Here is a 19,393-nt window from a genome sequence, read left to right as displayed (position 1 = left end):
TTTTATTCACAATAGCCAAGATATGGAAACAACCTAAATGTCCATATATATATATATATATATATATATATATATATATATATAAATGAATGGATAAAGGAGATACAACTATGCATGGATGTGTATATATGAATATATAGTGAATGTATATAATGGAATATTCTTCAGCCATGAAAAAGGGAATCCTGCCATTTGCAACTTCATGGATGGAACTTGAAGGCATAATGCTAAATGAAATAAATGAGACAGAGAAAGACAAAATATAATCTCATATGTGAAATTTGAAAAAAACTCTTAAAAACAGAGTAGAATGGTGGTTAGCAAGGGCTGGAGGTTTGGGGAAATGAAGAGATGTTGGCCAAAGGGTACAAACTTCCACTTATAAGACAATTAAGTTTTGGGGATCTAATATACAGTGTAGTTATAGTTAATAATACTGTTTTATACACTAGAAAGTTGCTAACAGAGTAGCTCTTAAAGGATCTGACCCAAAAAAAGTAATGGTAATTATGTGACATAATAGAAGTATTAGCTATTATGTTGGTAATCATTTTGCAATATATAAGTGTATCAAATCAACACACTGTACACTTCAAACTTACACAATATTAGGGACGCCTGGGTGGCTCAGTCGGTTAGGCATCAGACTTTGGCTCAAGTCATGATCTCACGGTTTGTGAGTTCAGGTCATGTGCTGACAGCTCCGAGCCTGGAGCCTGTTTTGGATTCTGTGACCCCCTTCTCTCTGCCCTTCTCCTGCTCACAATCTGTCTCTGTCTCTCAAAAAATAAAAAAACGTTAAAAAAATGTTTAACTTACACAATGTTATATGTCAGTTATACTCAATAAATGCAGGGGAGAAAAACTTAAAACAATTCACTACCACTTTCTGCTGACCCACTCCTTGGATTTCAAAATTTGTTCAGAGAGGAGGGACTAGAAAATTTCATTTTGATTTTCTAAAACATAATAAATGCTGGTATTTCAAAGACAACAAAAAATATGCTTTCATTTCTGTGCTATCATTATGAAAATACATATTTTCCCTTTCCTATCCATACCTTTTACTTCATAGCTGGAATGCCTTCGTTTATTCTTTGAACACAAATTATTCATTTCTCAATGTTTCCATATTCCTTACAATTAAATTTCATAAAAGAATATTTGCTCTTCTCAGATATTTCCTTTCCCTCTTACTATGACATAATATTTCCCTTTTCTCTCATGTTTTCTACAAAAGGGCTAGCTTATTCATTATTAAGAATTATGATGCCTTCTTTTAGAATTGTTTTAGTGTAAGTTCAAATCTCTCAGGCTCAGTTAATGGAAGAAAAAGTTTGGGTTTATCAAATCTCTTCTTTATCATTGCAAGAATGCTACCATCAGGAGTAATTCAGAGCTGCAAGTAATCATGTAAAGAGTTATATTTCAGTTTGTTCTATTAGGAATTAGCAGAAACAATGCCTATTATGTGCCTGGAAGAAAGCCATCATTATGAACAAGAACTCTATTTTCCTGATACAACTTTCCAACAGCACCATGGGCTTCATTTTCATTTGTGCCTCCTGATGGCCTCACTGTTCATGTAAATGTCCAACCCTTCCCATTCTGCGTTAAGGTATGTTAGCAGGTTAAGCTGGATTTCTTTTCCAGGTCACAGGTTTTCTATTTCTTATGCGGCAAGTCAAGAATTGGGGCACCCTTTCTGTTAATATTTTTATTTTTCTAACAAATTTAAGAGAAATACCTTAAAGTTACTAATGTCTGACTGTCATTCTTCCTTAATTTCTATGCCACTAGAAGTATCCTATGTTTTATACTTCCTGGATACAACTCTCATATCACCACTTAACCTCGTATCTCATTTCATTTAGTAATGTTTCTTTTGGATCTTAGGATACTGCTCTCCACATTGTTTTGGACTTTATGTTCTCAGATAATGGATCCCCAAATCAGTTAACTTGAAGCATGCCACAACATATGATAAAATGAGTAACCTTGCAACCATTTCAACAAGGACTTTCTGAATGAAAGATTTTGTTAAGTGTGGTAAATCTAATGGGGTTATATACCTCCAACCTGAAATATTAAATTATGGAATAAAATGAATGTGGTCATGACCCACTAATTGCGCTTATTTGCTTTGTCATAGATACTGGCCCTTCATATTCTATTACAATGTGCTATACAAGTTACTTTTATCATATATCATTAGTGTCTTCTGATTATTAATCCCTGGGTAATGGTTTCTTTGTATTGTTTTCTTTTTCCTTCTCAGAATCCCTTGAGTGTGCAATTAATTAAATGATATAAGAACACTCATTTTTAGCATGTAAAATTAACAATGAAATATCCCCTTACCTACTGGATATAACAACACTTTTATCAGATTTTCCTGGATTTTTTTTCCACTTCCATTTCCAAATGTAAAGAATATAAAAATGAATTTCACTTGAAATTCATTAGTATTAATAATAGATATAACCTAGATGTGTTCATAGTAAGGCTAGAGAATTTATCTCATCGAAAATAAAATCAAATATAGTAGTATCCAAATCTAGAACTGGTCTAAGTTCAAACTTACACACAGGGTGAGGTGAAAAGTGGAAAATTTACAAAAACACACCATATATTCCACCTTTTTGCATTAAGTTACAACTTAAAGTCCTTTTTCTTTCAATTTCTTACTAAAACAATATTGTCTAGGCTTTGAGTACACTCATAATTCATTATTAGCTACTTTTTTTTTTGCCTTTTCACATCCTAGAAGAAAATATGAGAAAACACAGGAATTAAGGTAAATGCTTTAGAGTTTGGATCTTTTATTTTTAACTGGAAATTAAGGTAATTTTGTGGTAATCAAAGGCAGATATTTATAAGAAGCTTGATTTTTTTTCTTTTTGGTTAAACATTTTACTTTTTTGGTATAGAAATACAAAAATGTATAAAAGGTACCTATTTACAAAATGCACCTAAATCTGTCCACTGCTTTTTTTTTATTAGTTATATAAATTTAATATAACAATGTATAAGTTGAGGAAAAAAGACTAATGAAATGATCTTTAGAAAGAGAAAAATTCAGTCTATGACCATCATTTTACTACATTTTATGTATCAATTTTTTGTCTAATTATACCTTCCTAGAGAAATATTTTTCCATTCATTAATTTAAAAAAAAATAGTTATGAAGATGGTGATTACAAGAGAATAGATGTGAAAAGGAATACATTACTTCCATTTAACAGCCAATAAACACAAAGCAGCTTTAGACAGAAGGTATCATGAATTACATTAAATACTTTCTCACTTGATTCTGGAAATCACTGTGATATTCAGACAACCTTCTGAACTAGGTCAATTTTTATTTTATTTTTTTAAATCAAACTAGGAGAAAACTATTAAAGAAGCAATACACAATTTTTCTGAGCAGGCATAAATTTTGATTATGAGAACCGTGAAAAAGAAATAAACATAAAATGGTAGAAATTTTAGGTATATAGTAGATATTAAAAGACAGTTGAAGAGTTGACTGTATTAGGAAAGAAAGTCATTACCAGCAGTCCAAAGTTTCACAGATAAAGATAATTCTGAAGAAAAGAAAATGCATTTTGTTTTTGCTTACTTGTGTTTTGTTTTTTGTTTCTTAGGGATCGTGTTTTTAATGGTAAATTCCATAAGGAAATAGCCCAACTGGTCTACAATCTGGCTAACAAAACATTCTAAAGGAGAAGGAGGAAGAGGACTCTTGATATAGATCTTATAAACAATATAGCTAATTTCTAAAATGTTTTAGGGTGTTGAAAGCCATTATTTAAAATGTGGTTGTTAAGAGTATGTTTTTAAATTTACAGAACAATTTCTCCCTTTATATTTGTGTTGCAAAGTTTTTCTTACTCTTCAAAGCTATCCATTATCATAATTACTGTGTTAAAAGTAAAATCTAAATAACTACATACCTTCCTTAATTTTGTAGGGAGGATTTTAGCTTTATTTACAAGATTGGACAAATGATCTCTGAAGTTTTTTTTTAGTCTAAGAAGCTGTGACTATGTTCTATGATTTTCAGGCTCATCTGCAATTTTCCGAGTTGCCACCCAAATTGCATAGGTTTTGAATTATGTTCTTATTGCTGCCATTTACGAAGCAATAACATATATTCTAGTGAGTCTTAAACATGTTGTGTCATGTGCCCTTTTAAAAAAAAAAAGCGTGCCCTCTTTACACACAATTCTGTAGAATTAAAGTGCATTCGTGAATGTTCTGAAATCTATTCGTGTATTCGAGGCTAAGATCTTATACTGGATATTCAGTATGATAGAATTAAAAAGAACAAAGGTGTAGTATTTAAATGGTTTTGGATTCAGTTCCCAACTGTATTACTAACAATACTTCTCCACTTGGCTATGAACCTGTAAACTTCATACAAACACAAATGCCTAGATCTCACCCAAATATTCAAATGAATTGTCTGGGTTGTGTGTTGGGTATTTATCTTTGTTAAAAATTTACCAACTTTAGAAAGCTGGGATTTAGATACACATCCCAGACAAACTCTTTAATCTGAACCTCAATTTCCCTCTCTAAAAAATGAGGATTGTATATTCCACTCAAAGAACGTTGCTGCAGATAAGAACATTTATGTAAATCTCCAAACAGTACATGGTATATTGTTGGTGATCAATGAATGTTAGCTTCTCATTCTCCTTGCTCTTTCGTACTGACTGTAATAGCTAATCTGGACCATTTTTTTTTTTTTTTAACTCTTTGTGTAGCTTTGTTAAAACCGATAAGAGAAATGAGGAATCATTCAGTCCACACGGACTTCATTCTTTTGGGTCTGACAAATGACCCTGAACTGCAGGTTGTAATTTTCCTCTTTCTATTTTTTACCTACTTGTTGAGTGTGACAGGAAACTTAACCATCATCAGTCTCACTCTGCTGGATTCCCACCTAAAGATACCAATGTATTTCTTCCTACGGAATTTCTCCTTTTTAGAAATCTCATTCACAACTGTTTGTATTCCAAAGTTCCTGGTGAGCCTTGTGACAAAGGACAGGACTATTTCCTATATGAGCTGTATGACTCAGTTATTTTTTTTTATCTTTTTGGGAGTAACTGAATTTTACCTTCTGGCTGCTATGTCCTTCGACCGTTATGTGGCTATATGTAAACCTCTGCATTACACCACCATCATGAGCAACAAAGTTTGCTACCAACTTGTACTCAGCTCTTGGGTAACTGGATTCTTGGTCATCTTTCCTCCAATAATCTTGGGACTCAAGTTGGAATTTTGTGCTTCCAATGTCATTGATCATTTTATTTGTGATTCTTCTCCCATCCTGCAGATCTCTTGTTCAGATACACATTTCCTTGAGCTAATGTCATTTTTCTTGGCCGTGATGACACTAATGGTCACACTGATGTTAGTGATTCTCTCCTACGGCTACATCATCAAGACAATTCTCAAATTCCCTTCTGTTCAGCAAAGGACTAAAGCCTTTTCTACCTGTTCTTCCCACATGATTGTAGTTTCCATCTCTTATGGTAGCTGCATCTTCATGTACATAAAACCATCAGCAAATGACAGAGTGACTTGAAGCAAAGGAGTAGCTGTGCTCAATACCTCAGTTGCCCCCTTATTGAATCCCTTCATTTATACACTAAGAAACCAGCAAGTGAAACAGGCCTTTAAGGATATGGTCCAGAAAGTTTTATTTGCTTCAAACAAATGAGAAAATTCTAAAAAAGTATGAAGGGAAAAATGAATGAAAATGTTGCCCTTTTAATCTTGGGTTATTTTGTCTTACTCTGTACATATTTTCAAATTATATTAGCAATTTCAGCCCACGTTGGGACTCCTTCCATGCTATTATTTCTGGCTAGAAATTCTATTCCACAAATCTGTTTCTTTATTGATTTCATAAATGCAGAATTTTAAATGTGATTATTTTTCACAGATCATACTGTATGAAACAAATGTCTAATCAGTCTCTGTATGAGCTTTCATGTTAGAAGCCTTTCCATGGGCGCCTGGGTGGCGCAGTCGGTTAAGCGTCCGACTTCAGCCAGGTCACAATCTCGCGGTCCGTGAGTTCGAGCCCCGCGTCGGGCTCTGGGCTGATGGCTCAGAGCCTGGAGCCTGTTTCTGATTCTGTGTCTCCCTCTCTCTCTGCCCCTCCCCCGTTCATGCTCTGTCTCTCTCTGTCCCAAAAATAAATAAACGTTGAAAAAAAAAATTAAAAAAAAAAAAAAAAAAAAGCCTTTCCAGAATATGGCATGTAAATGGAATGTTTGTGATAGGAATCATATTTTTAGGACAAAAATGAATATTTGAAACATCACAAAGTCAATTTTCAATCAAGAAAACAGTTCACTGATAATAGATAGCATTTTATGCTATGGAGAATATTATGTTTCATAAATGTCATTTTTTAATGTGTGAGCACATTGCACAAATTATAAAGTCAAAGAAAATTTATAATAATTTTACAAAATGCTTTTTTTTCTGTAAAATAATAAATTTTGATCCTTGTATATGTCATAAATGAGAAAATAATAATCAGATTCTGTATGATCCCGACTGAAAATGTTCATTAAATTTCTAAAATTTTGAATTCCTGAAAGAGATGTTTACCTATGCCAGTGAATTGAATTACAATGTAAGAATTTATTTCATTGCCTTACTTTAGAGGTTAAAGTATATTCTACCTGTTCCACAGAATTTTCCTGATTAAATCTATTTTCTGTATCAAAAACATTTCTTATTTGAATGTAATGATCATTTTCCCATAAATGCTAAATTGCCCTTTTTTTTTTTAAGTAGGCTTCATGCCCAGCACGGAGCCCAATATGGGGCTTGAAGTCATGACCCTGAGATCAAGACCGGAGCTGAGATCAAGAGTCAGACACTTAACCAAATGAACCACCCAAGCACACCTAAAATGCACTTTAATATTCTATTCCAGTTAATTGAGCCTTTCTTTGGTGATGTTACTGGTAATAACAGCAATATAGAATAAATTCTCAGAAAAATCAGGAAATTCTTCGTTAACCAAGTTGTTTTAACGTAAAGTATTGCTATACTTTAAAGAAATGTGAGAAAGAAAATGTGAACACATTAACGCACATTCCCTAAGATAAAGACTGATGTGTATAACTTATTGAAGGAAAAAAATCAAATGAATGTCAGAGGTCAAATTTAGAGTCTCTGCAGAAGATAATTATATTGCCTCTAAAATTGGCTTATACAAAATATATTAATACTTGCATTTGAAGTTCTATTATTTCCTTTTTGGCATAATCTCCTATATTATTCTTTGGAATTTTTAATTGGTCTACAGGAGTATCTGAGAGTAGGGGAAAATATTTCTTAGATCCTATTCTCTTGGAAACTTATGTGAGGTTAACAATTTAGCTCTGTTCATAAAACAAAAATGAAAGCATACATGACGACATGAGTTTGAAAATATGTTCTATACTATAACCCCATATGTCAATAATAAACATAAGGTGCAAAATATTTCTCTTTGGCATATAGAATGCCTGTCAAAATCAAAACTAAATTTTAGTGTATTTATACCTAGCTGCTCTGTGAAAAAATAGCTAAAATACTTAAGTATTTCCTAAAATTACTTCAATATTGATTACTAAAATCATGAGAGGATGAAAATATAAAACACAATTTGATTAAAAAATAGCTACCCAAGGCTATGCTTAAAATTAAGTCTAGGACACGGGGCGCCTGGGTGGCGCAGTCGGTTAAGCGTCCGACTTCAGCCAGGTCACGAGCTCGCAATCCGGGAGTTCGAGCCCCGCATCAGACTCTGGGCTGATGGCTCAGAGCCTGGAGCCTGTTTCCGATTCTGTGTCTCCCCCTCTCTCTGCTCCTCCCCCGTTCATGCTCTGACTCTCTCTGTCCCAAAAATAAATAAACGTTGAAAAAAAAAATTAAAAAAAAAAAATTAAGTCTAGGACAAATATGTATTTTATAGTAAGTAGATCTGAATGTCTGGCAAATGAACATTTCCACATACAGTAATAGTGGGGATAGTATTACAATGCAAGATATGAAGAAGTATTTACGATCTAGTATTGATTCCAAGATCAGTCTGTATTTGTAGTCAAATAGTTGATTAACTCTGCATATAAAAATGTAATACAGGGGAACCTGGGCAGCTGTGTCAGTTGAGTGTCTGACTCTTGAGTGTCAGACTCTTGATTTCAGCTCAGGTCATGATCCCAGGGTCATGGGATCAAGCCTCACGTGGAGCTCCACACTGAGTATGGAGCCTACTTAAGATTCTCCACCCCCCCCCCACCCCGTCCCTCTCCTGCTCATACTTTCTCAAATAAACTTTTTAAAAAGTGTGATATAAACACTATATAGAAGTAGAATACTTAGATCTAAAGCAGTTTAAGCCTTACACAAGTTATTAAATGGACATATTCTTTAAATTTATGGAAAATATAGCAGCTATCAAATTTTGCAAATATATGTAGTATATTGAGCCACTTATTAATAGGTAGAACTACGAAGATAGAATGCACTCAGAAAATGAACTCTAAGAACAGAAACTAAAACTGTTGAATTAAATGGTGTAAATTCTTTGGCACTAATTGGGGCCCATTATTCATGTTAGATTGCAAACAATGCTGCTAGCAAGGTGTAGTTTCTAAATACTATTTCCCACTGAAAGGAACCAGGTCTTCTTGGAGAAAGAACTCTTTCCACCTTAGGGGTAGGAAACCTATGAACTGAGCCTGGAACATCTTTTTGTGCCAGAAGAAAAGGAAGCAAATATATATATGTATATCACGAGGACACAGGAACCAATTTGGATTGTACCTCCTAGCCTAAAATGAGACAATTCGAGCATAAAAAATATAATAATGACTGTAACATATAGAAACCTATCAAGTATATAAAAATCCCTGAGCGTATAGCATTATAAAAGGAAAACGACTGATCATCAGTGGAAGTTGCCAGGACATCAAATTACTACAACAAAACATCGATAGCCGAGGGGAGGAATCAAATGTTTATCCTCTCTGCCTGTATATAATGTACTTCAGGTAATCAGTTTACCAAAAAAGTTGTGAATTCCCAGAAATACAAAATAAAACAGTGGTTTGGACCTCTTTAACCCTCAGTCTTCCACTCTACCAGCTGTGCTATCAAAGGATACAATGGTTTGGACCTCTTAATGCAAGAATAGATCTAGACAATGTGTCAGTATGTACTAAAAATGATTTGTCAAATATTGATATTTATAATAGAGATATCAGGGTGCCAAGACTGATACACTGATCAATCTACGTATTACTGAAAGTAGGTCAAACAGACATTACAAGTCTCATGATGTAATTCAATAAGAAGCATATAGCTTCCTCTATCAACTTTTTGCTAAAAATACAAATCTAGATGTAATCAATAAATATAATTAGCATATGAGAGGTAATTTGGTCATGAAAAAACAAGTCTATAAGGAAGCAATCATTTAACCAAGGACATTATACACTACAAATGCTGTCATTTATCCATCAATGCAAGGGGGGAAAAATGAAAGGACTATAAGGGAATAAAAAAAAAGTTGTAAGTAACAAAACAACCAAATATGATGTGTGGATTTTGATTCAAACACCTTAATTGTGAAAAAATACACACTGAATATGAGAATCTATTACAATTTATTGATAATGCTGATATTGGCCTGATGGTAGGTAAAAGAAAATTTTCTTAGCAGTTAGATGCACCTACTGATAAACTTGGGCATAAAATGCAATGAATTTATGGGTGAAACAGAAGATGAAATGCCAACCAAAACATAGAAGAGTAAGGGGAAATAGAGAAAAATAATTTTAATATGTTTATAATTATTATATCTTGTCTCCTTATGTGAATCTTTAAAAATTCCCATTCGAGAGTGACTTAAAACCTAGATTACTGGATCATTTTCTACAAAATTTATCTGCTTGTTGAGATTGGGGTAAAAATCATTGCTCGTGAGTGGCTACGTATAAGACAAGCACACTGCCCTGTTTCCTCCATCTGCCACTGAGTTAGCTCACTTTGGTAATATGTCCTCACCTAGAGATTCAGAAATGTTCAGGTTCTAATTTAGTAGGTAAATCAGACCAGTTTAAACAAACTCATCTTCTCCATGTTCTTCAATCTACTTTTATCATGAATGAAGCAAATTTTTATACTCGTCTGACTTCTGTGCCTATTTCCCAATTTGTTTGGAACACATATTGAGGAAACGTGATTAATACCAACTAGCAGCCATGTTATGGTTTGGAAAACTAGTATCATGGACAACATTTACATATATGACCAGGTTGAGAGAGAGCCCAGAAGATTAACCAGACTTGTATAGAAAATGACGTCTCACCTTTGGTTAAACAAGTCAGAAATCATGATGTGACAGCACTTATATAAATTTAGATACTGAGCTCTTGCTATTCAGAAGTTAAACTCTATTCCCCCATCTTAGTGTTGTAGGTAGGCTAAGAAACTCCCATGTGGAGAAAAAAGCAAAGATTAAGTCTTAACTGAAGTATACGTATCTCCTAGATTTAAGCTGATGAATTAGTAGCACAGGTTATGGCAGAACCAAAAAATCAGAGAAGCTAAATATTTTAGAAATCCGAAGTTAAACCATACCCATAGGGTGAGGATGGCTGCCCCAGTGCTTTTGCCTGATTGAAATTTGGAAGGTTGCTAAACACTTTTGGTACAAATGGGGACTGAACTTGGAGAACCTCTCTCTTAAGCACTCTAAGATCTTGAGATATTCATGCAGGGCCCTTTCGTCTCCTTATGGACTCACAGTAGGAGGCTCTGTCATGAAACAGACAATTAACACCAAGAAAAAAGCCTAGAACCAGGTTTTCCTCAGTGAAGCTGAAGATCCAGGTTATAAGGCCATTTTCCTTTTTTCCTCTTCTCTTGCTTTTACTTCTTTTTCCATTCCCATTTGTTATTTCTATATCTTATTGGTAATCTGATCTTTTTGTCTTATTTTTATAGTATATTATCCATTTATATTAATATCATTTATTATTAATATAGTATTAATAATACATATGTATATATATAATGCATCCCATGTTACTTTTATCTTTGTACATTGTTTATGATATAAATCTTTCTCAATTTTAGTACTGGAAGATATTTGTTGGGATGTTCCTTGAAATCATCTTGCTGCCCCTGGAAAAGCAGATGCATTTACTTGAACAGAATCTTTCCAAAAATCAATAAAACTAGCTTTAAATCCTAGAACTCTTGCTAGTAAGTGATAGAACATTTTTCTAAACTTGGATTTCTCTACATTTCTCCAGTATAAGTTATGACTATAAATATAATTTGCAGGGATATTTTCAGGTTTCTCAGTATTATAAATTTTCAATAAATTGTGACTTTCCTTCAATTTCATTCAGAAATTTTTAAATAGATATTTTAACAGGATAGCTCCTACAAGCCATGTCTTTCATCCTTTGTTCACAAATTAATGTCAAATGTTACTTTTGTATTTTTTATCTTCACATAAAAATTCTCATTTTGCATTGTCAGAAGTATCAAATCACCATATTGGAAGGTTATCTACTATGGGATTAATAATTGTCTCAGTGCCAGGAATAACGTATTTTAGCATGTGGAATAAAGACATTCCCCAAGGCGTTTGCCATCTAGAGTAGAACAAAGGCAAGAAACTTGACATTGTAGTTTGATAAGACTTATGAGAGCAGGAGCTAGGTGGTGATGATAGTATAATGGGTAGGGCTCACCAGGCTTGGTGGTAGTGGTGGTAGTGGAACAGTAAGATAAAGACTCCTTGTGGGAATGTCATTTCAATGGGAGAACCCTGGGGGTGCGGTAGTAGAAAAAGGGGGGGGGGGGGAACCCCTGCCTACACAGGCCACAATGTGAGCATGGCCTGAAGTAAAAGAACAAGGATCAAAGGAAGTTTTAATAAGATGAACTGTAGAAGTTGGGGGAAAATTTAACTAAATGCTGATTTTTCTTTGAGAGTTATCATCAGGTGCATATTTTTGACTCTTTAAATGACTAAAGATTTTTTTTTAATGCTTATTCATAGTTGAGAGGTACAGACAGAGACCGAGACAGAGTATGTGAGCAGGGGAGGAGCAGAAAGAGAGAGAGAGAGAGAGAGAGAGAGAGACAGACAGACAGACACAGAATCTGAAGCAGGCTCCAGGCTCTGAGCTGTCAGCACAGAGCCCGATGCGGGGCTCGAACTCCTGAACCACGAGATCATGACCTGAGCCAAAGTCGGACATTTAACTGACTGAGACACCCAGGCGCCCCTGAAATGACTAAAGATTTCATTTTTAAAAAGCAAATCATTGTATTGATATTAATATTCATATGTTCTCTCTTCTCCATTCGTAGTATATTTGGCTTGCTGGTTATTTATCACTCTTCTAGCCTTATTAGTTCCCTTGGACCTGATGCTATCTGTTTGCTTAATTTAAATACCCTACATTCAAGATGTAACATTTCATTTAGTATGTCAGTACCAATCTGTTTTATGTCATTTCAATGCAGGCTTTAATTCCTTAGTAGGAATTACTAGTGCCTTTCTCCCTTCATCTTAATTTAATTCATGTCCCTTTGACAGTTTTTAAATAAATGATATTGGATTGGATCCATCCAACAAAATATGTGAATCTTGGGGATTTTAAAGCTTTTTCATCAGTAAATGCTTTTTTGAAATTTTAAATCTTTATGAATATTCCTTGTTTTAAAATATATTTTGAGTTTTGAAAATTTTTTTGCTTGTTACACTTAGAAAAGTATTGATTCTTTTTAATATTATTTCTCTTCCTGAGTAGGTTTTTTCTGGAGGAATGATGTGTACTATCGCACCAATATTTTATGATACATTTCCCAATCCTTTCAGCATTGGTAAAAGAAAGGTTAAGAGGTCATGCTTAGATTTCCTGAATCAAGTATTCTCATTTTTTCTTAATAAAGATTATCATTCTCAAAGAGGTTGGCTGATAAGGAGATGCAAAGGGTGACTCAATTAGAGTCAGTGCTGAATGGAAACCCAAGTCTAGATCAGGAAGAGACAAAATGGGATAAAAATTGAAAATATGCTTAGGGATCCTGACTTCAACATTCCCCTAGTTCTTTGAGAACAACATAAATCTTTTGACTAAGTCATTAAAGGTTTGTTTCACCTCTTTGTCCCTCAGAGTATAAATAAATGGATTTAACATGGGGGAAATGGAAGAAGTATAGACACTCCCTTATTAATGGTCATTTCATCTTTTGCTGAAGGTTTGATAGAGACAAAGCAGCAGCTGCCATAGGTTATAGAAACCCCAATAATGTGGGAAGAATAGGTAGAAAAAGCTTTTGTCCTTTGCTGGGCAGAGGGGAATCTTAGAGTTGTTCTGATGGTATACAGGTAGAGCAAAATCACACACACACACAAACACACACACACACACACACACACACACACACACACACACACGAGTCATGATGAAGACTAACACACAGCAGACAATAACCATCTGCTCAAGGAACCATGTGTCTGAGCAGGAGACTTTCAGAATAGGGTTAGAATCACAGGCAAAGTGGTCAATGGCATTAGAGTCACAGAATTCCAGGTCCAATCCCAAGCTAAGTGATGGGAAATGGTCAAAGTATTCATCCAACAGCAGAAGATAAGCCTGTTGCACACCCTGTGGTTCATGATGGTCATGTAACAAAGGGGTTTGCAGATGGCTACGTATCGATCAAAGAGCATGGAGGCAAGGAGAAAAAAAATCTGTTACACCAAAAAGATCTGTAAAGAAAAAGTTGGCATGCACAAGCATTACAGGGAATAGTCCTATCACCTGTTGATATACTGTACAAGAACCTAGGAATACAAGCAGAAGTGAATAACATTTCTAAGAAGGAAAAGTTTTGGAGAAAAAAGTACATTGCAGTTTTAAGGTGAGAATTCATTAATATGAGAATGATGATGGTCAGGCTTCTGGTTACACTCAACATGTAGGTGATAAGTAGAAATATAAAAATGAGAATCTGTAGTTGAGTGTTATCTGTCAATCCCAGAAGGATGCAACTGGTTAGGGAAGTATGGTTTCTGATTCCTAGGTCCTGACTTCTGCCCAATATACAGGTAAAACTGAGGGACTTAAGAGCTGAGAAGAGGATAGAAACAAGGTTACAATGGGTTTGTTTAGAAAAGCTAAACAATGTACTTTACACATAGTATTTTGTTTTCTTTGATAATGAATTTTTTTAATAATTCATGCCCTCAGTTCTGTTGTCATGTCATTTAATATGCTTGAAACTTAGCTTTCAAATATTTTGACCACAATTTATGGTAAGATACACATTTTATAGTGCAGTCCAGTGTATATGCACACATAGATACACACACTTGCATATTACTGAAATTAAAAAATGTCCAAAAAAAAAATCTACCTTGCTCTCTGATGCTTTCTATTCTAATTTGTCTCATCAAAAATAAATGCAAAATCACCAAGTTGACTTCATATTCTACTAAATGGTCATGATCTATATTTGAGAAAAATAAATCTAGGGATTTATAGTCCAAGTAAAACAATTTTTTATGATTTTGAAGTTTACACTGGACTTTAACTTTACCCATTAGAATAGATTTATTCTTCGAAGCCTGATGGCAGTGAAATCATAAACCTCAGGGAATCTGTTTTTCTAAGAATATTTCCCTTATCACTAATTGAAATTTTACTCCGTTTCAATATCTGCTTGAAGCTTTTTTTTTTTTTCCTGGATAAATGGAAAGCACATGAGAAGTGGTTATGGCACAAGATGTTTCTATATCCATCTACCAAGCAGCTAAGGACACTGTTCCACTGCCATGACCAAACCTAAAATTAATCTACAAAAGACCTTTTCCATATAAAAAAATTATTTCCTAAGGGCACCTTGGTGGCTCAGTCAAGCATCTAACTTTTGTTTCCGGCTCAGGTCATGATCTCACTGTTCATGAGTTCCAACCCCATGCCAAGCTCTGTGCCAACAGCATGGAGCCTGCTTAGGATATTCTCTCTCTCTCCCTCTCCCTCTGCCCCTCCCCTGCTTTCTCACTCTCTCTCAAAAAAATACACTTTTTAAAAAATAAAATAAAAAATTCTTTCCCAGATCTTTCCCATGATTTTCTCAAATTTTTGTTGCCCTTATCTGATTTTTACTGATTGCCCCACTTTGGTGCAAAACAGAGAACATTTTGATACACACCAAATTCACTAATAAGTGAGAAAGTGTTTTGTACACAACTGAAGAATAGCCTTAATGCTTTGCAATTCAGTCTATTTGGCTGACTGAAATACTTAGACCTTCTTAGCAAGTCACTGATGTTATAATCAGCTCTGAGTATTAAATGCATTCACCAATCGAACTTCTATCCTTAGCTTCTAATAATTTTCTCTGATTCCTGACTTCCAACCATTTCCTTATGATACAGCTCCTGAACACACCACTCCACTCAAACTATTCTTGATGAGTTTCCCTGATATTTAAGTACCAGTGAAGTGTAGCCATTTTATTTGCACTTTTCCTTGTCAATCACTACTTTTTATGAGGTTCTTGACACATTGTTTGCATGATATCCACACTCCTGGTTGGGTTCCCCCCCCCCACCCTTCTGTTTTCTCTTTTGTAATTATCTCTTCCCCTACTCACCTTTGTAACATTGAGATTTCTCACACCTCATCCCTAAATCCTCTTAGCTGCTTCTGTATGTGCTTTTCCTGAGAACTGATTAAATCCCATGACTTCAACTTAGCACATAAAATTTGATATTTCAAAATGTGCATTTTGATAATGATCTTTGAATGTCAGACACCTGCCCCTGGAAATTTTACATTCCCTCTAGATGAATTTGTTCAAAATGGATTGCCCCATTTTCTGTATTTCTATTGATCCTTGTCTTACTCTGCTATTCAAAGACCAAAACCTAATGTTTATTGCTATATAGTAACAATTGATATCAAGCTATATTGTTTCTTAGTTTAGACTTATCTTGAAATTCTCTTGATGTTGCCAGTACTTTCACTTAGTTTTGCTGTTTCCCTGACTCTAACAAGGGGTATGTTTTGTTTGTTTGGTGAGACAGAGCTACAAAGATGGCCTCTAAAAACACACCATAGTGAGAGCCAGTTATGTGGTAGTCATCTTACATGGACTACCTGCCTGGAAAAAACATTGTCATCTAATCATCTATGGTTTTCCCCCTCCCCATTTCTCCATCTGTTTGCTGATTCTGACCTGTAACTGGCTCTTAGTGACTCATTCCTGTATCCTGCTTGGATCTTCAAAGGAATTTTTCCAAATTACAACAAACCACATTTATGACCTTTCTACATGGTTTGTTACTCCCTATGCTTAATAGACGATGTTAAAAAAAAAAAAGTGTCAGAAATATGATTTCTATGTTGTTGAATGTAGTAACCACAAAATTAAAGGAGTCTGATATAGAGTTAAAGATAATATTTGCCCTCAGACCTAGATAATGTTATATTGTTTATTATGTTGACTCAATTTTAAAACTAATCTGACACCTCTTACTTTTTCCATATCCCTGACTCTAATTTAGGGAATTCTTTTTGGCTTTTATGTTTGGTGGGGAAAATATTCTGAGTGGCATTTAAATCACACCATGCCCGATCTGTCAGCCCATATATAATACCTACATTAAGGCAAAAAGTGTTATCACTGTGTTTGACACAGAAATAGCTTTCCTTTCACGGTTTCCACTCATGCCTCAATATACTTATCAGAAACATTAACACCAGAGATTAAAGAAACTTAAATTCTGGATTTGGACCAAAAGCTGTTCTGGGATTCTTCCTCAGCCAACATCAACTAACTACATTAACACCAGCTGAAATTATTTCAGTCTCCAAGGCTTGTTTAAAGCCATCAATAAATTGGGAGGAAAAAAACCCCATAATTTCTTTTGGAAATTCCAAGTAACTGATTATGTGAAGGCTTCATTTGATTGCTTTAAAGTATTCTTTTCTTCCAGGAAGTGGGAGATACTGTCTATACACTACCCACCCATTTCCCAGAGTAAATCTCCCAGTGTTTAGACTCCATTAAAGAGATGAAGGACTGCTGTAATGTTTTAGGAGGAGCTGAAAGCACTCCCAAGAATGTATCACACAAGTAACAGATTAAATGAATATTAACAGTAGATTTAGTAAGTGAAATAATAGACTCCAGATATAGAAAAGGATTACATATATAGTCCACCAGCCCCTCTTTTCCTCATACTTGAGGCATGTAATTGATGCCTGACACAACTCTGGAAGCTAGATCATGTCCTTGCTCCTAAATATCTTGAAAAATAAATTGACACCCTTGTTTGAGTCACACCTATTTACTTCTTAGGTCTTTTAGAGAACCGAGCATCTTAGAGTGAAGGGTAACCTTACTTATATCGGCAGATAATCTGCAATTCAGGGCTGCTTCTTGAAGTCCTTTATTTCACATATTTTTAGGTGACCTGATATTCAATGCTGCACAAACCCAGACTTATCAATATCTTCAATCAACTAAAAAATTATGAACTCTTGTTTCTTTTAACTATAATTCAATTAACTATTCCATCTAATTTTGGCAAGACATATGAAACTGTTTCTAAGAGAAAATAATTTTCTAAGTCTCTCAAAAACCATAGACATAATGGTTTTAGTTGATTATCCCTGAGTATTGTGAGGATTAGAAAAATGAAGATTATGTTTGTATGGGCTTTTATGTGGACTGCTGGTCGTTTTTACTCATGGACCCAGACTCACCTCACAGACAGCTCTGGGATGGTATTGATTATCCAATCATTTCATTTCTAACATGTGGCCAAGACCTTCCTACCAAGGTATTTGTGCTATTTCGAAAGGTAATTGCTACTCCAAAGTCTGGGAGAATAAACCAAGAATTCCCTCTGGTTTACATAGCCCTGATATTTGAACCTTCCAAAATCAATAAAAATGAGAATTTTATCAAGATTGATGTTTGTTTTATGTGCCAAACATGAGTGAATAAACACAAGTCCCAGGTGAATTGGGTTCCAATGTTATTAATGAATCTTTTGTGTAATCTTTTGGCAAAGATCCTGAAACATGTAGGACTGGGGACCATGTCCTCAGAGACCTGAAGATTCGACAATGATATTCAACACAGGACTTTTACACAAAATAAAAACCAAATTAAAAAGAGCAAGTCTACCATTTCTTCCTTTTATTCAATAACATCTATAGCTGCTAATAGCTGCTGACAGAATACAGTTACCCCTTTTCTCCTTCTGTAACATTATTACCTTAAATGACTCATTATAAACAAATATAGACAAGTTAAACTTAATGTAATAAGCACCCTAATATCTCAGATTACAGCCTTCAAGAAATTTCCTATGTAAATATATTCATATTGTTATATTTTAAAATATGAAACACTCTTTACATATTTTTCAGATTACTTGATAATTAAAAACTTAAAACTTTTTATCTCAATAATTACAAATTTGTATCATTTAGGTACCATGTAATATTTCTTTTTGGAGAATTCCATCATAATTAGAAATCAATCCTAACAGTTGAAACTTTGTAATTTCTAAAAAGTTTTTTTCACCATTATAAAAAATAACTACTTTGAACTGATCAAATGGTTCTACAATTTTTATTATAAATTCATGTTGTCTCTTTTTAAATCAACTATCAGCTGTGATGCAAAATGCATTCTTGAACATCTTTGTCTATTTGCAGGATTTCCTAGAAGTGGGCATTACTACTTGTATGCATATTAACAATTTAATTTGTTATGTGTGTTGCAAATATTTTCCCCACTCTTTTGTTGGTCTTTGTGTTTATGCCACGCTTTATTTTTTTTTTAGCATAGAATCTCATGATATATTCAGAAAAAGTGTATATTTATCTGAATCTTACATATTTTTCATATATATTCTTCTCACTTTATACTTTTAAAATGAACCATGCTGTTCTATTTTTCAAATTTGTTTATTAACAGATTTAACTATGTTTTTGTATGATTTGTGGTTACCCTCAATATTTTTATTTTTGTTTTGTTTATGCTTTATTTTACTTTTTATAATTTTAGTAAAATATATATAACAAAATTTACCATCTCAACTACTTTCAGAGTATAGTTCATAAGTGTTAAGTACATGACACATCTCCAAAGGCAAGGGAATTAAAAGCAAAAATGAACTATTGGGACCTCATGAACATAAAAAGGGGCACTGCAAAGGAAACAATCAACAAAACTAAAAGGCAACAAACAGAATGGGAAAAGATATTTGCAAATGACATATCAGACAAAGGGCTAGTATCCGAAACCTATAAAGAAG

The 19,393-nt window shown here is 34.1% G+C and overlaps 1 protein-coding gene and 1 pseudogene across 1 annotated transcript; one reads left to right on the top strand and one right to left on the bottom strand.

The window, feature by feature from the left end:
* The first annotated feature begins 4,767 nt into the window (after window positions 1-4,767).
* On the top strand, window positions 4,768-5,734 carry LOC112863607 (olfactory receptor 6C75-like). The gene is given in 1 exon segment (XM_025926753.2): window positions 4,768-5,734. A coding segment is annotated over 1 exon segment (939 nt). The 5' UTR covers window positions 4,768-4,795.
* A 7,417-nt stretch (window positions 5,735-13,151) lies between these two features.
* Window positions 13,152-15,742, bottom strand: LOC112863740 (olfactory receptor 6C2-like; annotated as a pseudogene).
* Between the last annotated feature and the right edge of the window lie 3,651 nt (window positions 15,743-19,393).

This window comes from Puma concolor, chromosome B4, assembly GCF_028749965.1.
Source record: "Puma concolor isolate L17-30 chromosome B4, mPumCon1.1.hap2, whole genome shotgun sequence".
NCBI classification, from domain to species: domain Eukaryota; kingdom Metazoa; phylum Chordata; class Mammalia; order Carnivora; family Felidae; genus Puma; species Puma concolor.
Note: the sequence above shows the minus strand (reverse complement) of the source record. Positions and strands in the feature narration are given on the sequence as shown.